Source organism: Furipterus horrens, unplaced genomic scaffold (assembly GCF_987537825.1).
Source record: "Furipterus horrens unplaced genomic scaffold, mFurHor1.1.pri manual_scaffold_2, whole genome shotgun sequence".
NCBI classification, from domain to species: domain Eukaryota; kingdom Metazoa; phylum Chordata; class Mammalia; order Chiroptera; family Furipteridae; genus Furipterus; species Furipterus horrens.
In genome coordinates this window covers 119,528,006-119,554,713 of record NW_028327172.1, presented here as the reverse complement: position 1 = coordinate 119,554,713, position 26,708 = coordinate 119,528,006, and the positions used below count along the sequence as shown (strand labels likewise).

Below are 26,708 nucleotides of genomic sequence, written 5' to 3'. Positions count from 1 at the left end.
TCAGTCTTGAAAAGTGGGGATCTACAGCCAAGATTGCTATATCCAGTAAAACTATCATTTAGAATCAAAGGGCAGATAGAGCTTCCCAGATAAAAAACTGAAGTTCATCATCACCAAACCATTATTATATTAAGTGTTAAAGGGACTTTTAAAGAAAAAGATCAAAACTGTGAACAAGAAAATGGCAAAAAATACAAATCAATCAACAATTGAACCTAAAAAACAAACTAAGCAAATAAGAACAGAGACAGAATCATGGATATGGAGAGCATTTTGATGGTTGCCAGATGGAAGGTGGGTATGGGGGAATGGGTGAAGAGGTGAGATTACAAAGTCCAAGTAGGTAGTTACAGAATAGCCATGGGATGTACAGTATAGTATAGGAAATGGAGTAGCAAAAGAACCTGTGGGCATGACCCATGGACATGAACAATGGTGTGGAGATTGCCTGAGGCAGTAAGGGGTCCTGGGTGGAGGGTGGAACAAAGGGGAAAAATCAGGACAACTGTAACAGCATAATCAAAAAAATTAATTAAAAATGTATATGTACTAATCTCATATTAACTATTTAACATTTTAATTAACTCCTGTACTTAAATGTGGTTCATTAACATATTCACATAACATTAAGACTGGCACACGTCATTATTTGGATTAGTTATTTCATTGCCAGTTTAATACTAATTTTCTTGATCCTTTATATTTTTCTCGTGTTTTATGTCAATTCATACAAGAAAATCTGATTTACCATAATTAGAAAGTTTTTGAGATTTCAATATAATATTAAGAATGGGATTGTTTTTAGCTCATCTTTTCTACATTTTGTAGTTGCATTAATTTCTCAATGTAAATGTTTATTTCAATATATAAAACCATCTTTTTAGCACATTACAAACTGCAATATTAAAAAAAGTACTTATCCTCCTTTATTTCATATGAAGACATTTCTATTATTGTAAATCAAACAGGTCAAGTGAATAAAATCAGCTTTAACTTTATTTGAAATTACAAAGTGGGCTCTTTATAACATTAGATATGTGAATAGCATTTTATTTTTATAACTTAAAAAAATAATAATTTTATTTATTTTCAGAGAGGGGAAAGGAGGGAGAGGGAGAGAAACATCAATGTGTGTGTGGTTGCCTCTTGCATGTCCCTATCTGGGGACCCGGCCGACAACCCAGGCATGTGCCCTGACATGCAATCTAAACAGCAACTTTTCTGTTTGCAGGTCAGAGCTCAATCCACTGAGTCACACCAGCCAGGGCTATATGAATAGCTCTGGAAATATTTATGTCCATCATTTCAAAAATTTGGTCTTTCTAGACCCATCACTTGATCTTACTGAGTTAATAATGCAGAAATATTCCTATATCAAAAATTTGCTTTTCTTTAATATTTTGACTGTTTCAAACTGTTTTCAACATTATGTTAAGGAGAGTCCATGGCTTCGCCAGATTGCCAGTGTGGCACCAAAAAAATTTAAGAACTCTTGACCTCAAAATGTGTCCCAGTCCACTGTGTTCTGTTAAGAGCATTAACATGTTTCACTATACTTTCATACTGAAGACTGTTAAACTGGAGTAACACAAATTGGCTTCTTCACGGTAGGGATGTTTCCTACCACTTCTGAGCCCTGGCTTCTGAAAGAACGAAACAATTAGAGGGAGAAATGAGTCAAAATTCAATTCAGATGGCATTGGAAGTAGAAACAAAATATCCTGCACTCCTACATTCTAAATTAAGAGACAATATGAAACTCCATTCAATAAATACTCAGCTGCATGGGTTCAAATTCTAATTCTGCCATTTATTAGCTGTGTGACTTTGGGATATTAACTTATCTCTGTGTGCATCAGTTTATTTGTAAAGGGGGTTAACAAGCACAGTATCTGGTACATGATGTGTTCCATGAATATTACCTATCTTATTACACTTACAGATTTGTTTCACACTAAGGCCAGTTAATGTCTCACTAGTTAGTTTAATAACTTAATTTATACAGCATTGTAGTCTACAGTGCCCTTTCACATACATTATGACATATCAACGACACAATTACCCTATGAGAAAGGACAGCTATTATTGTGCCTAGCTTATAGTTGAAGAAAGTAAGTTGAGGAACTACACAATATCAAACAAATGGGAATTAATATAGCCAGAAATCAAATCTGGATTCCTCCCTCTACTCAGACTGCCCAATCCTAGGTTTCTACTCTGTTAGCATTGTTAAAAGAACAAAGGAAAAATTACTGGGGGGCCATGAGATGAGCCTGGAATGCTTTGCTACTCACAGTGAATAGCACTGACCACAGTCATCGATCACCTGGGAGTTTACTAGAACTGTATCTCTCAGGCTTAACCCCAGCCTTTAAATCAAAACCCTCATTTTCAACAAAATCTTTTAGTGACCTTATATTGTTATGGTCTCTTGAACAGTATACATTAGCTCATTTATCACGGGCCTGTGAAATTTTCACTAGGTAATACAGTACTTTCTTGTAACAGGAAATAACTTGCTGCTTCCCTTTTTAAGTGTATTTTTAAAACAAGTTTATATTTCCATTTCAGTCTTAAAGATCTCCACTGGTTAAGAGGGATCATTAAAAAATGTTAGAAAACTTTAAGCAGATCAGTACTTATCTTTAAATTTATTTTTAAAATTAATGTCTTAACTAACCGTTGGCTGAAGGAAACACTAGAAAGCAAAATCGCCCTCTGTACTTCACACCCAGCAGATTAAAATAGGCCAGTCCTATCCTAACATTTCTTCCCCTGGATGTTTCACTGAGTATTGGGTTTTCTGACCCAAAACTTAGACTTCTTGAGTTTCGCAAGGCTGTGGCTTTAGGAATGGAAACATAGCAACAGGAGGAAAAACTAGTAAATCTATTCCCATACCTAAACCTTGGCAGATCGTGCCGGTTGATTAGAGACCAGTAAACAGCCCGCCCTTATCTCCCTGTCCTCCATGCTGATCAATTCACAGGTGAGCTTTATTCCTAGGCTGCTCCAATTCTGGCAAGAGGTCAATGCTATGGGCGCGCTCATCTCAGTACTGTATTGATCTTCCAGAATCAGAAATACACTAGATTTCGGCTGGTGGGAGCGCCCATGATCTACCCGCTAGGTTCTATTTTAAGTGCCCATTCTCATTTTGAGGGACACCTCCTCCCTATGGTTAGACCCAAACCGGCAGATTCAATATCTCTCACCTGCTCCACTGGAAACTTCAGAAGCCCGGGTCAACCTGGCCTAAAAGTATCTAGTAATTAGTCGACGGCGCCTCCCACCCCACATTCCTGATTGGGCGCGTGAGAGGGAATGTGTCGGCCCGCTGGGGAATTCCATTTCCTCTTCCTCCCACCAGTATAAGCATCCAGGGGCGGTGCTTCGAAGGAGACCGCCCGCCTCAGCTCCAGCCGGTGCTTCGTGCACCTCGCGAGAGTTGTGAGTTTGTGGGCGGGCCCCCATCCGGAAGAGCGCACAAAACTGCCCTTAAGTCACTGCAGACCTACAGCTCCTGTAACCCAGCCAGGAGAGTATCGCGAGACCGCTTCCATACCAAGTGAGGAAATTGGTGGTGGGGGGGTGGAGGACGCTGCTGGGAGGGGCATGGGGCTGTACTGCGCAGCTGCTGTTTCCATTACCTTCCTCCCATGGTCTCCTTCCGGTTCTGGATGCTTCTCTGAGTCTAAGGGTTTCCGCTGCCCGTCTACCCTTCCCCCCAGCCCATGACCCGCCTCCGGCCCCCGCCCTCCCAGCCCAACCTCCGATCTGTTTAATAAGAAGGTGCTGTTCTGCAAAGAAGGAAACGTGGGTAGCGCAGACACTCTGTTTTGGACGTGGGAAGTAAACCGTCTTCCTGTTCCCTTGGATTCGTTCTGTGCTCGCGAAGGCGGCGTTGGCGGACTGATACGCGGCGGTGAAGAGGCAGGAGGGGGGGAGGGGCGGAGCGTGGCAGCTGGCAGTAGTTCCGTCAGAGCGGACATCTTGTGGCTGTGTCCTGCGCGTGAGCCCCGTAGGGCCGGGGAGGCACCAGCTGCCGCGCGGGGAGGAGGCCGAGGCCGCAGCTTGAGGGAGGCCCCGGCCCCTCAGTACGCGTGGGTGTGGACGGCTAGGGGAAGGGCAGGGAGGCTGGCCCACTGGCTGGCCGGGTAAGGGGAAACACAGGCCTTCGGTGGCCTGAGTGACCAGCCTGTTGGGTGGAGTAGGGTGAGAACGCTTGAGAAGCCGGGGCCTCTCCTGTTTAAGGGGGAGGGGGAATGGGCGCGTCCTCGCGCCTAAGCCGGAGCTTCTAGGGCTCCACGGGCGCGTGGTGGCGGTAGCTAGGCCGGCGCGCGCGCGGGAGCGCGCTGGAAGGCGGAGTGTACGGTGGCGTCAGGAGCGACACAGAATAGCTTTAGCTGCGGGGACGGCAGCACACATCAAACCTTTCTTCTTTATTTCCTTCTCCTCCCCGGCCGCATCTTTGAATAGAAACCGAAAGAAGCCCGGCGTCAGTCCGGAGCCTCCTGTTCCCCCCTCCCCTCTAGCCTTTCTTTGCCCCAGTGACGCCGGCATAGCGCCGACTAGGCCCCGGCTCCTCCTCTGTTGGGCTCTGGACCCTGCCCCGCACCCACCCTTTTCTCCTACGCCTCTTCCTCTCCCACCCGGGTCTCTTCCTTTCAAAAGGCCGGGAAGTCAGACTTGTAGCCACCCCTCCGCTCTTCCCGTCACTCTCGTCCCCTCTTTGGGCCGAAGCTCGGTATAGAGGCTGTTGGTGGCCTTGCCACGCCACCCCACCCACCCCGGATCCCGACCGTTTTGAGGGACCCGGATTCATCGGGGTCTCTTCGGGGCCTGTGCGAGTGCTGATCTGCTCCGTTTTTGCAAAAGGCGCCTGTGTCTGGTAGAGCCGGTGTGAGACGAAGAGACAATCCTTCCCTGCCGCCGGGATAATCAAGAGTTTTGGCCGGACCTTGGAGCACACACCGAGATAGCGAGGAGCCAGACGCAAAGCACAGACTATGGCGCTGAAACGGATTAATAAGGTAACCCATTGAGCCGTAGGGGATGGGGTCGTGGGAGGAAAGGAAGGCTCAGGACCGGAGGAAGCGTGGGGGTGGGGGAAGTGTAATTATGAAAATATCTTTCTTTGGGTCGTTATTCCTTTGGGGGATGGGGAACGCGGATATACTTGATGAAGAAATTAGATTTAAAGCTAGTGAACAACACTTGGGAAACAAGTGGGGTATTAATGAGTATGTTTCAGTGAAATCGGTGCAAGTTCGGGGTTGGTAAGAGTGGTTTCAGGCTACTCGGTTCTGCTTTTGAGGGAACAGTCCTATTTGGGGGTCAGACCTGGGAAGAGAAGGTCCCGCAGATGTTATGGCACGTCCTATTCTCGGTGCTTAAAAACTTATTTTAGTTGTAAGATCAAGGCTCTAGGCTTTCTAGGGTGAAGAAAGGTGGGGATCTAAGCGGGGAACAGGTCACAGAGACCCAGGGAGCCCCGAACTTAGTACTAAGGGTTGGGGTAGAAGTGTCTTGCCACCTTAAGAGTAGTGTGAATGAGTCTAGTCAAAAACTCTTAATCACTCCGGTCAAGTTACACAAGAATTGAGTGGGGTTGGGAGGAGATGGAATGACACAGTGCTGCCACTTCCTATGGTTCAGGCTTTTCACCCGAAGCTATTTGTCAGAAGCACACCGGGAACTGATGTAAAAGCCTTCTGGAAGCTCCCTTTCGGTCTGGCTGGGACTGGGGGGTGTGGGGGGAGACCGGGATGCAATGGCAGGAAGCTAAGGTTAGGTGTGCCTGTTTTTGCCTAAGCCCATTTAATAGCGCTCTCTGGGAAGATTGTTCTCCTTAAAACGTGGTTTGTTACTAACCTGTCGATCTCAGTTGGAAAATAGCATATTTCAAGGCTCGGGGTGAGCGGAACCTCCACCTCCGGTGGTTTAGTCTCATTTTCTTGCTCTAACTTCTGTCCCGCATTTTAAGATGGCGGCTGCTTTTACTGGTTCAGGCTCTTTCCGGCGTCTCCTTTTGTAATAATATGAAATAATACTTTTTGTTAAATGTTAACTTTTACATTAGGTTGTACACTGCTCCAAGACCTACTTCTCAATACTTAGCTATATTCAAACTCTCAGGCCGTATTTCCCTTTTTTGTAACTTGTGTATGCGTGGTGTGTTCTTGCACAATCTAGGAGGGTGGAGTATTTACAGCTAACTTGAAAAAAATGTAATAGAATAAAATCAGCCTTGCTAAAACTAGGGGAGGTTGTAGGTTAGAATCTTTAGTTTTGATAGGTTACTTTTTAAAAAAGTTCTACGTGGAAGGAAATGCGAGGTCTTCCCTTTACTAAGATAGACCTGATACTGCTTAATTTTACATTTATGTGTGACTTTAGTGTTTATTTGGCAAAACTGTTCTATTTGAAGATGATTTAGATCTTCACCCATGTATCGATGCTGAAATAGTTGATTTTGTTTTGGCCATCTTTGCATTGTCATTGTGGCTTTATTTAAGTAGAAACTTGTTTTTGTATATTTGAGAAAATTGAAAAAAGAGGAAGAAAAATTAGGAATTAAGACTTAAAAAAGGTTACTTAAACATCCTTTTCTCTGACCCCTTTGAAGGCCAGCAACACACTGGAGAAGCATAGTTACATATGTTACAGCATAGTTAATACAACGAACATAATATTTAGTACAAATCAAAACCATTTTAATCTATGGGAATTCCGGCCACTAAAATGTGGGATAATTTTAAATCCATGGTTTTTTGTATATGTGGAACAGAACACTCAAAAGGAAGGTCTCATTGATTTTTTTTCTTTTGCAGGTGATAACCAGCTGCTGTGACACAACTTGTAATGATTTAAAAGCTCTAGAGAGGCAATATAATGGTTAAGATTGTGAACTTTGGAGCAAAAATGCTCCAGTTAGAATTCTAGGACTGGGCAAGGTACCTGTATTCTTCTATAAAATGAGTATTTGTTTTATATGAAAAATAAATAGTTGAGTGCCTAGTATGGGGATGCAACAGTGAGCAGGGCAAATTTTAGAATTCTAGGTTGTTTTGTTTGTTGGTTGCTTTTTTAAGGATTAAATAGGTTGATGTGTGGCTTTGAACAGGCCCCTGGCACATGACACTCCCGATTATTATGTTAAAGAACTTTTTCTAATCTAGTACTCTTTGTTAATACTCAATTGTCTTGTGAGTATTTGAAGATTTGTATAATACAGAAACTTGACATAATAACACTTTATAAATTGGAAAAATCAGTGGTATTTTTGTGATTGTTTTTTGTTTTTAAATTTAACCTGTAGAAAAGTTTTGACTTGAATGTGGTTTGATCTTCAGCTGTTGCTGTCAGAATCACACAGTGAAACTTTTAAAAAATCCCAGATCCAAAAAATGTTTTAGCAACTAGACAACTATTGGGAGAGGGCACCTCTGTTCTACAAATACGAGATCAAGTAGGCATAGATGTTATGGTATTTCTTGTGTTGTGTGCTTGTTTATTTTGAATTCTTCTCTGAAACCCTCCAATTCCAAATATTAAGATATAATTATTTTTAATGAAGTGTTTGTTAGACTACGCATTGACAGTTCATTTGATCAAGCCTTTGAATTTGTTCTAAAGCTTATGTTCTTGGATTTTTTTGTTTGAAAACATTTCTCAGGTCAAGCAGCTTTCAGACAATTCTTTGTTTTATTTTTTTCTATATTTATTTAGAACAGCTGTAGTATGTTCTAATGAGGCAGTTTATTAAACAACATAATCAAAACTGGGAATACCAAGTTGATCGGTGGTATTTGGGAGCCATAGCAATTTTACTACTCCCATTAAAATAACTACAGTGCCTGTGTTTTGGGGAAGTTTAGAGAACTTCACATTATATAAAATACAGTGAACCAAGCCTAAAAGTATAGCTCATGCTTTTGAGTGTTTGCAGTGTGTCAGAACTCTTTGAAACACTTGTGTTGACTCATTTAATCTTATAACAACCCAAGGACACAGGTACAATTACTGTTCCCATTTTGAGATCAGAGATCTTGAGACAGGTTAAAAAAAAAAAAGTCGTATCAGAGTTGGGATTAGAACCTAGGCAGTCTGGCTCCACAGGGTGTGCTCTTAACCACTACATTGTCATGTCATTCTTTAGCTTTTAGTACTCCAAAGGTTTTCTTTTGCATGTATCATTCTAATAATGGCATGGTCTTAGCATCTACTATATACTAAACACTTGTTTTTAAACCCTTGATGATTGTCAACTCATTTAATTTACAACAACCCTGTGAGATAGATGCTCTTATCATTCCATTTTATACACGAGGAAACATGCACAGAGAGGTGAAGTTACTTGTCTATAGTCACACAGCTAGTAAGTAACTGAGATTCAAATTAGATACACTTCCTCAACTCAAGGTCTTAAACTCCATGCTTGTACTGCTATGGTGAACCATTTCATTTCCTGTTTTATAGTTAAGTGGGTGAATGACATTAGTCTTGGCTACCTGAAGTAAGCTCTGTCTCTTTTCCAACTTAGCGTTCAAATGGGATTTAACTTACTGTTAGGTTATAACTGATTTATGAATTAAGTTTTTAGCTGACGTGAGTTTTGAAAGTATGAGTACGTTTCTTTTTGTCTTGTCTCTTCAAGAACTATGGTAACTATCATGTACCAGTAACTATCATGTGCCAGCTTATCACTTAGGGTTATCTTAAACTTGTCCCCAGTGAGCCTATAGATTGGGAACACTGTATCTTACATGAGTTTTTTTACAGGATCCTTAAGACTTGTCTGTAGCCAGCTAATTTTTTTTTTTTTTTTTTAAGATTTTATTTTTAGAGAAGGGAGGGGAGGGAGAGAAACATTCATGTGCAAACGATACATTGATCTGTTGCCTCTCACACGCTCCCAACTGGGGACCTGTCCTGCAACCTAGGCATGTGGGGTGACTGGGAATCAAACCAGCGACCTTTCGGTTCACAGGCTGGCACTCCATCCACTGAGCCACACCAGCCAGGGCTGAAGCCAGGTAATTATATTTGTAGGACAGTTGTGTTACTAAGGAGTGCTGATCATATAATGACCTTAAAATTTATTTAATTTGAATAAGGGTGACTTTAATACTATGTGGTTTGGTTTCATCATGCTCACCTGCAGTGTTAAGTCTAGTTTTATTGTTTATATAAATATACAGTTGAAACTCTTGCTAGTACTAGGGGAAAAACTTATTATACCTACTGCAGGTTTGTGTTAACTCGTGGGTTTAGTTGTCACTGGTTATCCAAGATATAGTTAATTCTTGAGAATTTCTCAAAGCATTTTACTATGATCTTCCATATGAGAGTAGGTTCCTAGTAATGAGATAAAAATGTTCTCATTAAATTCTCACATCCTGGATTGGCTTTTGCATTGTATTATATATGTTATTGTATATTACATTTATGTCATAAAGTTCAGAGTTTTTGAAGAATATAGGTATATGGACAAGGTCATATTAGACTTAGTTATTTTCTCTGGAAACAAGGCATAATTTTGAAGTGCTCCCTGGGGACATTTCTGGCGCTTCCCTCTGGTTGAGAACCACAGACATAGGTGATAATCATTTAGTCAATACTTACTGACGGTTTACTCTGTTTGGCACAGTAGTTTAGTCCCAGGGGATAAAAAATAAGGAAGCCTGTCATTACCCATGAGAATCTTTGGTTTGAGTGGAGGCAACAAGCATATAAACATGTGAATAGGTATTTGCACCTCATACAACATACCTTTGAATAGTATTATATACCAAATAGGAGAAACGTTTATTTAAAAGAAATTATAAGTGGTAACTTCATTCACATGTAAAATTTACCCATGAAGATAGGTTTTAAATATCTTTATTGCACTACATTTTGTCATTGTTACAGTCAGGTTTTTCTTCGCTAATTATACTTACTTTTGCCAAAAGAAACCAATGTTTTGAAATTAGCAAAATTAAATAATTTTCATTTTTAAACTGGCCATTTGTATTCTTGGTTTTGCTACCAAAGATCTCATTTGGATGCAATTAGTATTTTACTAGCCAATTTACCCTGTTAAATAAGATTTATTCTCAAAACTGCACTTGACTCTGTTATGTGGGGAGGAGAAAAATTCAATGAAATATTTTATACTTTGCCCAGACATCTGATTCTTATCTCCAGCTATACTTTCAACATAATCTTGTATCATTCACAGACTTCAAACCAGCTTTTCATAGTTGAATTTGTCCTGTTTGACCTTTCAGGCCTCAGTTGTAATACACTGCTTGGTTACTTGTCCATTTGCAGGATGGAACACTTGTTCATATTAATCCCAACATTGTTAAAATTTCATGGCTAATATATATAATTGAATATTTTCATTTCAGTGATACTAATTCTTGTTTTTTACATCTATAAAATGCCTTATTTGCTGTCACACATCAAAGCTTAGAGCCTAAGTCTCACTTCTATCTCTGCCCATTTGGATACTACTTACAAAAGAAGAGCTTTGAATAATCTTAAATGACTTACTTTTAATTGTGATTTAAAGAAAGAAAATGTTAGTGTTATTCATTTAAGCCATTCTTTGTATCTTGTCCAATGAACAAGCATGCTAGTCTCAACTATAATTACAACTAAACAGGAAGTTAATATCTTGTCAGTGATGTAATAAGACATAGTGTATAGCATCTCTCTTCATCTTCGAGATAAACTCAGGATTTCTCACAAGAAGTTCAAAATTCCACACTAAAAAGCTTTTAATGGAAATTAAAGGAATTATTTCTTCTCGTTCATGATTCTAGTTTTATGAAATTGTTCAGATCCCACAATCTTGCCAAGTTTTATTTTGAAATAACATCTGGTAACCATATGTTTCTGAGATGTTTGTTGTTTTCCTTCCTTGCTGTTTGTATGTACATAAGGTATGTAGGAATTTCACAATGTGGATTTAAATTTTTGTTTACTTCATAGTAAGCCTGATCTTTATTAAGAACAATTGAGCAGTTATTGTCTGCCTAATTGAACACTTCATTGTACTGCATTTTGACCTTTCTGTTCTAAATATATATTCTTAATATTGCTAGGTTGTTAAGGGTCCTTGAGGGTGATTCTTATCTGAAAATTTCTTACAAATGCATTGTTTTTGTTCCCACCTCATGCTTTCATCTCTCTCAGTCCTCAAGGAAGTGTTTTGAGTTACTCAAAACAGGTTTAAGTTAAAAGCAAAGGCTGTCTTTATAGTGCTGATTTGCATGGTAATACAATTCTTGTCTTTGAGATAAGTGGAAATTTGGATAGAACAAGACTCCTGATTAAAATTCAAGAAATTTCCTTTCAATAATGTCACGAGCTTTAAATTTTCCCAAAAGTAATGCTAGGAGACGATATGTACTACTGCTATCATTATGACCTTTGTGTGATGAAGTGCAGGATGGATGACAGATTAGGTTAACAAATGATTGTGAAACATAGCGGGGATAGATATTGCACTTAAGGGATGGGATCCATAAACTTAGCCTTGTAACAGTAATCATCTGAGTTAAAATTTTTCAAGTCTTTGGGAGAACGATAGAACTTGGACAAACTAGAATATAAGTTATTTAGAGAGTTGTGCTTTATTAGCAAAGCTGATACTAGAAACTTTAAAATGCTTGCTTTGGTTATGTTGATGGCTGTCATTGAAAATTGAGCGGAATGTTTAAATGTTGTCAGAGTTATTAAATCTTACTAGAGGCTGATGTAAACTTGGCTGCTGGATGCTCAGTAGCTTTACAAATCTTGTTATTTCCAACTCATACCTTTTTGGAGGCAAGGATCATTGCTTATACTTCCTGTGCCTTCAGGCCTTTAATGAGAAGAGAGAAGCAAAAAATAAAGTATTTAGCAGTGTGTTTAGACTTCTAGGTCAGTGTCACAGCCTTTTCATGTTTTACATCCAACAATCAATGGTCAAAACAAACTAGGTTTTCTTTTACTAGTCCCCATTCCAAAAGGAATGATCAGACTCATTACTGTTTAGTCCTGTGCCTCATGATGAGGACACTCAGTAGCTTAAGTTCTGTTTGTTGCCTTTTGGAGAGAGATGCTTGACTCCTTTTCCTATGTGTCTTTAGGCTTTTAAAGGGAAGGTAGTATTTCCCAGTGGGAGGAAGGCTGAATTCTCACCCTAGCCAGGTGTGCATGAGGGTTCAGGAGAAGCAATTCAGGGGAAGATCCCAAAAGAGCCCACGATGGCATAGAGATGTCCAACTTCCATGGATTTTTTTTATGGGCAGTACTGTATTTAGCGTTGTACCCTAATTGTATTCACCCTGGCTGGTTTGGCTCAGTGGATTGAGCGTCGGCCTGCGAGCTAAGTGTCGCTGGTTCGATCTTCCAGTCAGGGCACATCAGAGAAGGAAAACTCTGACTCCAAAAAACCTCCGCTGCCTTGCGGCATACCTCTTCAGGGGAAAGGCTAAGGCAGTAAACCCCCGACAGAAAATCCGGAGCCGGAGTCCCTAAGGCGGTTTGATGTTGTAGTCAACACCGGCAACTCCTGCGGCGCACCTGAAGCCAAGCTGTATTGACTCTGTCTTTCCCTTGGACCCTTCAGCTGCGAAGAGAGGGGGGGTCTGCTGCATGGGCAACAGCAGACCCTCCATATCACCCTGCCCAGGCTCTGTAGCTTCAGCTTCACTGGAGAGGACACTCCAGCGTCATCACAAGATGTCGATGCAACACGGGAGGAGACAGATACTGTGTCACTCCCGAGTTGGACTGCACAGCCATTCTCGGCGGTGCAGATAGACTCTTAAGAAGCTACACCATCGTCTCTGGAGACGGATGGCTGCCGACGACGACCCTAATTGTATGTCCTTGATCCATCTTAGTGTCCCTTCAGGGTGAGTGGAGCCTATAGTAAACTAGTGTATGCCAGTCTTCCCTATGTCCTTGATCCATCTTAGTGTCCCTTCAGGGTGAGTGGAGCCTATAGTAAACTAGTGTATGCCAGTCTTCCCTGCCAACTATTTTCATATTTCTCTGGTCTTAATAGTTGGACATGAGAGCACCTGAGCAATGCTGTCCTCCCTGGAAAGAGGAGTCTGAACAGAGTATGAAGATTTTACATGTCTTATATGTGTGTGTGCTGTTCTTTCAGGTTTTGCCACTGTTCCTCTACCAGGAAGCAAAGAATTAATTTTATAAATTGTTTTTGTCCCTAAAGCACATGAAACTTAGGCTCTAAAGTCATTTCATAAAGTGAAAACCAAAGACAAAATTACTTCTGAAAATTCTTTAAGTAGCTTCATTGGAAATTGATCTCAAGCTTAGTAAATACAATTTCCTCTTGCAGTGGAACAGATATTTTTCTCATTTGGCTTTCATTTAAAGGCCATGTAACTTAATAGTTAACATTAGAGTCACACTGAGTGTAGTAGTAAAGCTCAAACTGAATCGTTATGGAGGAGCTGATTCTAAGAAAATGTCAGTTTTCCATATCTTGTTCAATCTAAGGCGTTTATTTCTTCAATAGAATGGAGAGTTGGATCAGTTTGCCCAATGCTGTATCAATTTCTTAAATAAATCTTTGATGCAAGGACGCTCTTTAGAAAACATCCTTTTTGCAACTTATCCCTATACCTATTTTTCAAGTTGTCTGCTGGATACACTATTCAGCTCTCCTACCCATCTATATTGAAGCTTAGCATACCCTATACTTGAACTCAATCCTGTCTTTCACCTAGTAAGGGGCTCTAATATAAAGTGGAAATAAGGCCTATTTCCATAAGGTGCTTTCAGGGTAAAATGCTTTGTGTTTAAGATCTTGTTTCATCCTAGGAATTTCTGAATTACTGCAGTAGTTTCCTAATGTGGTTATCTACTCTGTATTGATTATATAATATTTGTTATATATTATAGTAGGGATACCCACAAATATGATGGCCAGGGGGGGGAATCTGTGATACCCCACAAATTAAACAAATTTTGTGCGGGCATGAGCATTTTAGGAGGTTGTGGGTCAACAGTTCATCAGATTCTTAGTCCTTGTGTTAAGAACCAATGTTCTGAATGACATGTATAGTTTTATATTACAAAATTGAAAACCTGCAAAACAATGCTATTTTTCTTAAAAGATACTATTTAGTAGTGTGTGAAAATGTGGAGAAATGGCAGAAACCAAACTTGGGGCACTCTGTTACCTCTTGGGGAAAGGAAACGATCTAGGGAGTACAGGAGAGATCTTCAGTTATATTTGGAGCATTTCTTAAATTTGAATGAATGTAGTAAAAAAATGTTAAGGCTTACTTAACTATCAAACTGGATACACAGATACATGGGTACTTTTAGGATATGACTTAATTTTAAGAATCCTTTCTGGCGTACTATGCTAGTAGGTATGTTAAAAAACCAAACCTTATTTGTCTTTCATTTGCTTAAAAACTCAGTGACTTCCCATTGCCTTTGGGATAGTTTTGGACATAATATTCAGGGCTGTGAAAAGATCCAGCCCTGAATAACTTTTCTGGCCAGAGCTGCTACTCCCTTAGTGTACCCTGTTGTATGTCTCTGGGATACCAAACTACAAGCATTTTTACAACCTGTGTTCTTTCACACCCTTGACTTTGAATGAGTTTCTCCACTTAGAATGCCTCTCTCTCCATTAGGACCTGCTCAAATGTCACTATTATAATAGACCCAGGCAAGGTTAGTAGTAGCTTTTCAGGGTTCACAATGCATTTGAATGCTTTTATTTTAAGCACTTAGGTTGTTGAAATGTAGTGTGTGTGTGTTGTACCTACATTTTATTTGCTCAGTCTGTTGTGAAGGTATTCATGCTTTTTCCATCTTGGTGTTTTCAGACCTAATGTGCTTGATACCAAAAATGTTGTCCCATATAACTCAATAAATGTTTTGATGGTGAAGTTTAGCTAATAACTAATCATTACAAGGTCATCCCATATAAATCAATAAATATTTTGATGGCGAAGTTTAGCTAATAACTAATCATTACAGTTTTAATTTCAGAAATGGGTTTATATTAATGTCTAGTTTATGTGATAAGATTGAAAGTTAACTCTACTAGACAGGCAATAGCTCTAGGAACCATAGCAAGCTATAACCTCAGGGCCTGAAATGCCCTATGCGCCACACCAGCTTTTTGCTTTCTCTGTCACCCAGTGTGGGCTGGGCTGCCCCCCCCCGCCCCCATTCACCATTTAGTTACAGGACACATGCCTGGTAACAGCTCTAGGTCACGTCCTTATGGGTCCTAATTAGAGAAGGAAAAAGTTTCCTTTCTAGCTTTAATTTGAAAAATCTTGGTTTAGATATAATGGACAGGCTGATATAAAGTCAAGTCTTGGCTTTGGTTACTTGCCTAGAGGAACAAAATCTGTGATTAGCCATGAATAAGTTGGTTTTGCAGGGCCGACAAATCACCCAACACTACAATCACATGTTTGGAGTAAGGGAAAAGTACGTATTTCCATGAAAGTAGGGTAAGATGGATGATTGAGTAGGCAAAATATTGGCTACATAGAACATCTACGAAGACTCCTTACTATGCTTTTTATTGTTTTACCCTACTAAGAATATTCTTACATCTTCTCAGTTTTTTGTGCTCTCGGCATAATATCCTGACAGTTGTTTGTTGTCATAGAGTTAAGTGCTAGCTGATACCTGATTTAAAAACCTGTTTTGATCCTTAAAATAACTTCATTTAGGTCATTTTTCAATGTTCAATTTAAAGTATTTTAGTACATAAATTAACTGGCCTGGTTTTATTTAAATCTTTGGTTATTGCTTCAGAGATATCTTGGTCATGCAAAATAAGGGATTGAGAAATTATATGAGTGATAAGAGCCTGCAAGTATAGGAGTAACGAGTTGAAATTCAGTGCTTAACTGAAATTACACCTTTACTCTAAAGGAATGATAGTGCCAACATGTAAAGGTTTATAAATATCAGTGTGCAGAAAAACTGTGTAAATAATACTTTCTTAGTGTTCTTCATAATTAAACTTTCAAGTAGAATATTGATATAGTATTCTAGGTCAGCTTTACATATTCCTGAACTTTGGTTTGCAACGAAGTTGTTTTAACATCACTATAGAGTATGGTTTTTTTATATAAAAATAACTGCTGGGTATTTTCTTCAGGCATTTTTAGCAAATCCGTTTATTCAGAACATAATGTATTCAGTACTTAATTTGAGGTAGATCAATGTAAGAAACTCATTTCAGTAATAATTGAATTCAGATGATAACTGGACATTTTTACGTACAACCATATGAAATTCCAGTTTTTGTAGTTCACATATGGCCAAATGTTAGTAATTTTATAAAACTTAAGTCAATAACCAGGCTACTTTAAAACCCCATCAACAAATATTTCTTGAATTACTGACCTTGTGTTATTATGTATAACATGGCAGTATAATTACTAGATGACTGCATCACAGACAGCTAAAGCATAAAGATTCATCACACAGGCAAAAGATTCATATGGGCTAAGGCTTTAATATGTAGTCTATTTATGAAGCAGTTTTGCTTTTTAATAAATGATTTAATGTCTACCCAGAAAATCTTGCCTTAGGGATGGGTGGTATGCAAGTGGTCTGATTGTTTAGTACTGGTACATCATGTGCCAGGTTGTGTGTCACAGTGCTTTAGCTTATTCATTTTCTCACACCTTCTATACAGATAGACATTTAGAGATGATAAAATAAGCCTAGGAAATAGTGGGTCTAAGTTGAATTCAAAATGAGACTTCAGGGGAAGCAATGGGGAGGGGGGGAGTGGGACAAATGTAATAGAAAAACAAAAAAGTGAGATCCCACAGTGATAAAATACTCAAGGAGGACATACTCAATGTCCTTATTCCAAGATGCTGTGTTTGAGCATTTGAATTGCATATGGAAGTTTGTATTTGGGTTGTAGTATCATTTTTGAAAATTCCCATCTTTTATCTTTTGTGGGAAAGAGGGAAGGAGGGTGGTTTGGAACCAGGTAAGTTTTTAACCTTTAAAGTGTACTTCGGGTCCTTAAGTTCTTTAAGGAAAGAAAGAATTAGACTTGCATGAGCTAGCTTCTGGTTTCTCTTTTCTTTTTAGTGGGCTAGTTACACTGTAGAACTTGCTATATAAGTTTTGGAACAAGGAAAATTCTGTGTTCACGTAAGGCTATTAGGTGGTGTTGAAGTAAATAGCCGCTATAAAGAGGTGGCTGATGATGGAATGTAATTAGCTGTGTAAGACTTGATCCAGACTGAAAAAGTTGTTTGCTCAATAATCGACAGTTGATTAATTTAAGTTGCCAGTACATTTCTTTTTTTTACTCAAAAAAAGTTTTCAAATACATGTTTCAGAATCAATCGATATATTGTAAGGTTTTCTTTTCTTTAAAATATGCATTAATCCATTGTTTAACTTTGATATTAGAGTTCTTGTAATTCTTACTGATCACAGAATCAAGTGTTTGACGTAAATTTTATCCCATTCTTAAATATGTTAAACATATGAAGGTATATTTACATAGGTAAACTTATAGGTCTGATAGGATCTTACATCATACTAACATTGTGAATCCTGGGACCTCTGGCTGTCTTGACTACTTTTATACAGCAGTCATGGTATGAATTTCAGAGGCAAATTGGCAGTGTAGCAGTAGAGTTATTTTCCAATTTCCTTGAGATATAATTGAAATATAACATTAGATTTTGATGTACACATGATTTTATCTGTGTAGTTTGCAAAATGATTACCGCAAGGATGGTTTTTCACTGATTTGTTTTTTTTTTTTTTAATGGAGTGAATCCAGACTGATCATTCATGAACACCTGGCCATTTTCTGAAGTGCATTTTGATTATATGATAAAGGCAAATATTTGCTCTAGTTATTTTCTTGCAGTGTTGCATAGTCCCTTAATTTTCTTAGAGAAGTGCATTATTATCTCATGGGTCTATAAATTTCTATAGGGATTTATATATAGATATATAGCTACATTATCTTAAATGTTTTTTTAAAAACCTAGTAAAGAAACAACTTTATTTTCTTACTAGATAATCCATATTTTTTATGTACAAGTCACGGAAGGGCTAAGTACACATTTTTTTGGTAAATACAAGGTGGAAACTGCATGTTAGTTGCTAAGAGAATACTTCTACCTAGAGAGATAAAGTCCTCTAGAGTTGTAATTATACTCAGTATTAAGTAAAAGACAGGGTTGAGTTGGGGGAATAAGATCAAACTAAAAAAGGTATCTACTTAGCCCCATGAAAAATTTTTCTATTAGAAAAATGAGGTCTGTGGATAGTTTGGTTCAGAAAGAACAGAGGATTTAAGACTGTAAAAATGAGGGACTCTCAGATGGTCTGAAAAGTCAGCAAATGATAGGATACTTTTTTCTTTTTTTTTTTTTGTAAGAGGGCAGCTGTTTACGTAATAATTTTCATGTTGATGTATTTATATAATTTTGTGACTCTAGCCAAGATGATTATCTTAGATAAATAACTATGTCTACCATGTCCCAGGAACCTGGGGTAGATTTACTTTTAAATGTTTTCTTCTCCTAATAGAGTATATTATTTATATGAATAGTGATGTATGTCCCTAAGAGAATGAGGTGAAAATGAACTGGAAGTAGACTCTTTACTTATCATTTTCTGCCTTAATGTAGGAACTTAGTGACTTGGCCCGTGACCCTCCAGCACAATGTTCTGCAGGTCCAGTTGGAGATGATAGTAAGTAACTTTCAAGTTGATTTTTATGGCTAATTTAATAAAAGCTTGTGTATTTTTAGATAATAATAGAGTTGTGTTTTTTTTTTTTTGTTTTAGTGTTTCATTGGCAAGCCACAATTATGGGACCTGTAAGTATTAAGAATTTAACATTTTTTGCTTTTGAAAATTCAGTGTCTTTCTAGTTATAATTTTTAATTTAGTCTTTAGGATTCTTTTATTACATCATAATTCTGTTTTGGATATGGTATGGTTGTACTTTTCTTTTGGAAAGAAAGTAAGTTAGTGAATTATCTGTTACATATACTGTATGCGTCTGCCCTGTTTCTAGAGTATACCATCTCTTACCTACCATATATATCTCTTCACACATCGATCTAGTTTTCCTTCATAGCAGTATAAATCATTGTCACAGAGCTTCCTGTTGCTTGTGGAGCCAGTTAATTTACTGGCTCTATCATGGTGTTATTTAAAGATTCTGCTCTTTTTGGGTAACTGCCCCAAATCTAGGTTTAATTGTGTTATTTTTATATTTGGTTTTTTATTTTATTTTATTTTTTTCTGGGACTTTAGTTTTATACAAAATTTGAGTGTCATTAGATAGAAAGTGGTATTTTGAATACAGCAAAATTCCTTTCTATCCTGGGTAGATAAGAAACTGTATATGCTGGATAATTGAATATTCAGAATTATGGATATCATCTAAGAATTTCGCAGAATTAGAACGCAGTAAAACATCCTGGGGTAAGACTGTATCTTGCACAGTACTTACTTTTTTTGACTTGGAAGGCACTTCCAAATTTCTATGCTAAGTTATATGTGTGTCTTACTGAATTTTCTGCTTTCTTCCCTTTTTTGATGGTTTAATCTTAACATAAATGGCAATAATGTACTAGGTGAAATAATGATCAGTAAATAGATGTTTATAATTCTAAAAGAAAAAAATACCCTTGGAAAAGTTGGCCAGCAGATGGGTTGGATCAGCAACTGTTTGTTCAGTAGTTGTAATTTTGAAATCTTTAATCTATTTTTCTGTCTCAACCAATGTAAGCCCCTGCTATGTGCAGCCATTAAGGATACTAATGAACATAATAGACATGATTCTTCTCAATCTTTGGGAAACTTAAAATCTGAGAGACAATTAAAACATGGGAAATAAGTAATATGTGAATGAAGTGCTTAATAGGAGAAATTTATGGGAAGCAAGCAGGGATGATTGAGTTAAGAGTAATTATGAAATGTTATGACTTGAAAGTAGGGAGATTATTAATCAGATTAAATCAAATTTAGGGGAGGAAGTGGTGTATGTAGTTTAATAATGTGAAATATATAGTGGATTCTAATCAAAACTTTGAAGTCAGTATTAATCATTTCCAATCTCAAGGACTATTTTTAATGCTTTAAATTTTATTTTGCTTTTAAAGTGTTCCTTTTTGTTTAATTTGGTAACAAAAAAATTTTTTTTAATAACACATAATTAACCAGTGACTTTCCCTACTTTGATCCATGACGTGTTTTAAAATTGGACAATCTTTTTAACCTCTGACTAGGCCCTCATTCCCATAAGCAATAATAGCTTGGGATGGAGCAGCAGCTGCTTCCCTTTTTTAAAAGGGGTTTGTCTGTCATAGTTCCTACCAGATCCACTTCATTTTGCCTACCTAGAATCTGTAGGCACTTAAAATTATATTTTCTAGGATTTTTCCATTGTAGATCACCAATTTTTAAAGCAAAGAATTGAGTAAAATACATTATTATATCTGTACAAATAAAGCTCATTTTTTGACATAGAGAGTGCTTTAAGATAGTCTCATAAAAATTAGTTGTTAGTACTAATACACAAAAGAGTTGGTAATCAAGACTAATTGGATGGTGTATGAAATAGACCAACTCTTAAAACCAGTGTGATGTTTTCTGCTTTACTTTGTTAAACTGTTGCAAGGTATATATTATCTACAGTAAAATTAAAGTGAAGCATAAATGAGTAATTTATGCTAGTAATTTTCCTTGGGGCCATTATTAAGTAAAATAAGGGTTACTTGAACACAAGTGCTGTGATGCTTTGACAGTATTTGATATCAATGGACTAATGGACACGGCGCATATTCAGTCCAGGTATGCTGGACAGAGGGATGATCGTGTCGGGTGGGATTGAGTGGGACAGCACACTTAAGAATGGCATGCAATTTAAAACTCATGAAATTAGTTATTTCTTGATTTTTCCATTTAATATTTTCTGACTGGTAACTGAAACCGTGGAAATGAAATCACAACTGAGGGAGGGATTACTGTAGTTAAGATCTTGAGCTAAGGTAGCAGAAGCGGTGGGTATAAATGAGAGTAGGGTAGATAAATTCACGAGATTTTAAGGATCATCAAGATTCAGTAACTACTTTGAGGAGATGAGACAGTCAACAGTAAGATCCTGGTTATCTGGCTTTACCATTGTGATTTGAGTTTTGGACACAGACATTCAAGTAGAAATATTTGTAGGCATTTGAATATATGTCCTGGAATGAATGAATAACTACATCAGAAAAAGACTCAAGAGTTAGCAGGAATAAGTTATGGGTCAGGAGATAAAAAGAAGATGGATCTGTGTGAATATTAATAAACGTTTTAGGGTTGCCATAGCGGAAGACTAATAACACTGAGAAGGAGTGGCTTGGAGCAAAACCTAGGGTAGGTTTCTAAAGAAGAGATCCAATATAAATTCTGTATTTCTAAGATTTGGGTCAGTTTATGGATCCAAGTATTCCTTTTTGTTTTTCTTTGTTGTATTTTCCGTTTGCTGACAATTTATGGTAAATTTGATGTAAAGCTTCAGTTTTTTTAGATGGCAGAGTTTAGTTACCTCTGCATCTTGTGGTTTTACCAGCTATTCCTCTGATTGGGTGGAATTGTTGTGTTAAATTGTAACCTTGAAATGTTTTCATCTCAATCTTTTTTGAACTGCAATGAAATGAAATTTGACTTTGCCTAAATCTCATCATTAGACTTCCTTTATTCAGAAACAGCCAGATATACACCTGACTGTATGACTCTTGAAATGTGAGCTTAAACAACTTTTGGACTTGGGTTTTATTTTTAAAAATTAGGATTATTTTAAAAATGGTAATTGTATGCAGTATAGACACATTTTCAATATTACCTTATGTTATAAAAGTGTATGCTATTTGAAGCATTTATTCCTAGTTAATGTAGCCATATTGACACGTTGCGTACCGGGGTATTTAAATGCCTTTTAATCCTCTGTTCCGGCAGGTTTTTAAACCTCATTCTTTGAACGTGCATAGGTTTAGTTAAAATGCTATAACTTACTCAAAAATGAAAATTTTTTAATGAAACTTTAAAAGTAATACTCACAAATAATGTTAGTATCTCTTCTTCGTGTGATAGTCCATGAAACATTTTCCTTTGTGGAGTGGAACGCCGCAAGTAGAGCACACATACTTCATCTCTTTCCTAATTTTTCTGGAAGCACACACTTCGCATCGTCTGGTGTGGTATTTTTTCTTTCCCATCCCAATGATAGGAACGAGATGATACTTACTAAGGTCTCTTGAGAGACAGTGTGAGTGATCTTTTGAAGGAGCACGCTCTGTCGGCTTATCTTCACAGTCTTCGTCTGAGGATGACGTATCTGGCTCCTTTCTACTTGCTGCCCACTCTTTGGCGATCTGGAGCAGAAAGCCTTTGAATCGAATGCTACTTGATTCATATAGTATTTTATAAACTCTTAAAAGCATCAAATAGAGCACAGTTGATAAGCCACAGCACTACTTTCTTCGACCATTTCATTGTCTTTCTCATGATGGTGTAATATGATAAATACATATCTGCCCTGTCTACACCTTTCGTGCACTCACTGTATTTCAAGATGCAGATAGGTTTTTTGATTACCAGTCCTGTGACCCTATCTCTTAGCTTTGAGTTTTCCATTCTAGCACTGTGAATAGTACTAATCATCCTCATCTCCCTTTTGTCTTTCCACACCACTAGTAACACTTCACTTTTATGTGAGAATGTGCACTGTCCCCTTTTCCAAGTTTTCGCTTCACCCTTCAATGTGGCAGGGAGCCGTCTATTTGGCCGTATGGTCCCACAAACTCTTACTTTATTATCCAAGAGTAATTCTGCTATTTTCACGCTGTTATAATAATTATCCTGGTATACATAATGCCAAACATTGAGACGAGGCCTCAGAAGAGAAAGGATGGTTTGTTCTAATCTTTTACCTTCGGCCAAATATATTTCTAAATTACTTACGTAGCTGAAATCACTCTCACAAACCATACGAACTGGTAACCCATATTTTACAGTTTTCACTGGATTATAGGTCTTGATTTTCAATCTTCCTCTCCATGGGATCATTGCTTCATCAAGTGATAACTCCTGCTTGGGTTTATATACATTTTGAAATTTTTCTACAAAGTATTCTAGAATGGGTCTTACTTTATATAGCCTGTCCATCGTCTCCAAAATTTCCTCATTATCACTGAAGTGCCAAATTTCCATATCTGCTCAAATCGGTTTCTGGTCAGCAATTCCCTAAATAGTTGGTTGCAATAAAAGGATAAGTGCTCCAATACTCCTTCAGTGTATCTTTCCTCACTTGATCCATTAGAATCAAAATGGCAAAGAATTTTTCATTTCAGCAATAGTTATGTCTGACCTTTACCCTATTTTGGGAGATTCTTTGTATTTATGTTTGTTTTGATTGTAGTAAAGATTGGGTGAACGCACATCATTTGGAAAAAATCCTCTCCAATAAAGAGTGAGACTACATCAAGGTTACTGGTAGAATTTTCTGATATTTGTTTCACTCCAGGCTGGCTTAAAAATTGCTCTAAATCTCTCTCCAAATCTTTTTTTTTCCATGTAGCAAATGAAGTGTTGTCCTCGTTTGCACTATTATTTGAATCACTGTCACTTATCACGAGAGGCGAGGATTTTTTTTTTTTTTTTTACCTTCACTACAAAATTGGAATCACATTCACTCTCGTCGCTCTCATTATACTCAAATGGCACATCTGACAGATCATCAGCGCTCAGATCTAATAAAATTTCTTCTTCGCACAAAGCACTGTCTTTCCTATGCAATGCCATTATATGGGGTATTCTGTTGAATATTTCCTAAAATAAGGATTTGAGCAATTCCTCTCACAAGACACCAAGTTCACAATTCACTAGGACTCAAGGAAACGAACTTCAGACACATCAAGAGAAGAAACTAACCGCAGCCCATAACAGAATTGTGAGTGCATAGTATAGACTCAGGCAGAAGAGAGTGAGTCCCCCTTGTCCTTTTCATTATCTTTGCTTATGTTGACGGAAAGTAGCTGAGAGTTGACTTTGAAGACAGGGCAATACAGATATGGTTCCCCGCAGATGACTGAGCTAGGACCACGTGGATAAACAGTCTCATATAATTAGGCAAGGGTGTGGGGTAACCTGGGATGACGCATAAAGATTGAGCTGTTGAAATTGAAGTTATGAGCTATCACAGACGAAAAGTTTAAGATTTAAATATGGTTAGTCGGCAGCCGTCCATCTCGAAAGACGATGGTGTAGCTTCTTAAGAGTCTATCTGCACCGCCGAGAATGGCTGTGCAGTCCAACTCGGGAGTGACACGGTATCTGTCTCCTCCTGTGTTGAATCGACATCTTGCGATGACGCTGGAGTGTCATCTCCAGTGAAGCTGAAGCTACAGAGCCTGGGCAGGGTGATATGGAGGGTCTGCTGTTGCCCATGCAGCAGACCCCCCCTCTCTTCGCAGCTGAAGGGTCCAAGGGAAAGACGGAGTCAATACAGCTTGGCTTCAGGTGCGCCTCAGGAGTTGCCGGTGTTGACTACAACGTCAAACCGCCTTAGGGACTCCGGCTCCGGATTTTCTGTCGGGTTATATGGCTAATATTAATGAAATGACCTAACGAAATTAACAGTTAAGCTACTATCCTTAATAAAAGCAAACGAAAAATTACTACTGAATGTTTAAATAACCTTATTTTGTTTAAAATTACACGATCAAATGACGAGAATTCTCCCCTTTTGTATGCAACATGTTAAGAAATATATGTTAATCTGATAAGTTCATTTTAGTTTTCGGTGTTCTGCATTGATTTTTTTTTTTTTCCCTATATTTCTCATATGCTGATTTGCAGTCTTAGTTTTTTAAGTTAAACTTTTGTAGGTAATACGAAAAGGAGAGAGTTTGGTGTAGGAAGGACTAAGTTTAAATTGTTCTTTTATTTCCTAATGGTATGTTTCTTTGAATGTGATGCTTCATCAGTAACTTGACCTTCTTTAAACCCTGTTAATTTTTCATATCTGTAACATTTCATTTCATGTCTCTTTACCAGACTAAACCTATCAAGATTAAGAAATTGTTCTATATGTCCCTTATACATAACTGGTTTATAGAAGAGTTAGATTAATTCAGCTAGTAGTTAACTATTTTACAGAGGTCTGGGGGTTAAATGAGCATTAAAGCATCAAAACTGGCAGTTTTTATTTGCCTAACACCCAGAAGGGAGCATAGTGAAAAACTCTTCAGCTCTATATACATACTCTTAATGGAGTAGGGTGGTTGTAATTCAGTCACTCCAAATTTTCAAATACATCTTTGCCTGTCCAGGGATAATAAGACAATTTCATATTTTCTTTTATCTTTAAATCCTTGATTAGGTCACTAACTTAGGTGATCACTCTTTGATTGGTGTTGATCAGTGGTTTTCATAAGACCTGGGTTTGAATCTTGGTCCTGTGATACACCATTTGTACATCTGACTAAATTACTTCTTTAAGTTCCATTTTGTTCATCCATAAAACGGAGACAGTGGTATCTTTTTTTTGGTATTGGTTAAATTAATGTAAAATCCTAGCAAATAGTTGCACCCAAATGTTGCTTCATACTAACATTGTATATAATATTTATTTGCTAAGGGAGTTCTTCATAATCAAATTATAATAAGCAGAACAGCAAAGGAGAAAGAATACTGCCATAACTTGAAGTTTTGTTTTCTGTTGAAGTGGAAAAACGAACATTCCACATTGTTTTCCAAATCTGGTAATCCTGTATATTGATTTGCTGTGGAGAAGTCAGTTATGCCTTTGAAGGAAAAACTTCCATGGTTTTAAATGAGAAGTTTGAGGATCCATTGAGAATTAAACTGTCTTTAAAAACCTGTTTGTTTCTTTTCTGTTTCTGTTGAAAGTAGTTGTATGTTACCTATGATAGCTAACATTTTGGTTTGCCAGTGGCCAGAATGGTACAAAGCCATTTGTGTATATATGGCTGTTATTCTACAAATGTAAAAATTTATTTTCAAATTATAATTTGTTAAATTATATTGTTATGTAGGCTTTATTGCTAAGTATACTTCCCCTTTGTGAGAATCAAGACCTAGAACACTTGTATTTCTGGATAATTTTAAAAATACTTTTGGTGATGTATGTAAAATGGGATCTAAGTAAATTAGGGTTCATTGTTCTATAGTAAATTTTTATTGTTTTTCCATTAATGTGAACTGAATTTTAGATGATTTAAGCCTTTTATTGCGGTGTAAATAATAGGTAATTTGTTTCATATTAGAGAAATACTTAGAAAATAGAATTGTTATATATGGATTATTTAGCAATAATATTTTACATATCAGTTAAGCTTTTTTTTTTTTTTTTTTTTTTTTTTTTTACAGAACGACAGCCCATATCAAGGCGGTGTATTCTTTTTGACAATTCATTTTCCTACAGACTACCCCTTCAAACCACCTAAGGCAAGTATTTTCCCCCAAAATCTGTTAGTATAGATTTATGCTTTATTTCAGAGGAATATAGCATTCTTGGAAATAAGAGAACAGATGGACAGCTGTCAGAGAACAGAGGGGGTTAAGGGGCTGGATGAACAGCTGTGAAAGGTTTAAGAAAAAAATAATAAAGCTAATAGACACAGGCAACAGTACAGTGATTACCAGAG

General features: G+C 37.7%; 1 protein-coding gene and 1 long non-coding RNA gene across 11 annotated transcripts in view; one reads left to right on the top strand and one right to left on the bottom strand.

Annotated features, from left to right (window-relative positions):
* Positions 1-978: 978 nt before the first annotated feature.
* LOC150019372 (uncharacterized) lies at positions 979-3,466 on the bottom strand. The gene is made up of 2 exons (XR_016509046.1): positions 3,216-3,466; positions 979-1,643 (listed from the first exon to the last, which is right to left on the bottom strand). It is a non-coding gene; the product is annotated as an uncharacterized LOC150019372 (long non-coding RNA).
* Positions 3,467-3,483: 17 nt separating this feature from the next.
* The window catches only part of UBE2D3 (ubiquitin conjugating enzyme E2 D3), a 30,132-nt gene continuing 6,907 nt past the window's right edge, over positions 3,484-26,708 (top strand). The window contains exons 1-5 of one of the 10 annotated variants that reach the window (XM_090266355.1): positions 3,484-3,568; positions 4,879-5,033; positions 18,672-18,735; positions 18,832-18,863; positions 26,431-26,508. In XM_090266355.1, the coding sequence (XP_090122481.1) occupies positions 5,010-5,033; positions 18,672-18,735; positions 18,832-18,863; positions 26,431-26,508 (198 nt within the window). In that variant the 5' untranslated portion in view covers positions 3,484-3,568; positions 4,879-5,009. The other 9 variants (XM_090266359.1, XM_090266357.1, XM_090266356.1 and 6 more) reach the window with 9 other exon arrangements.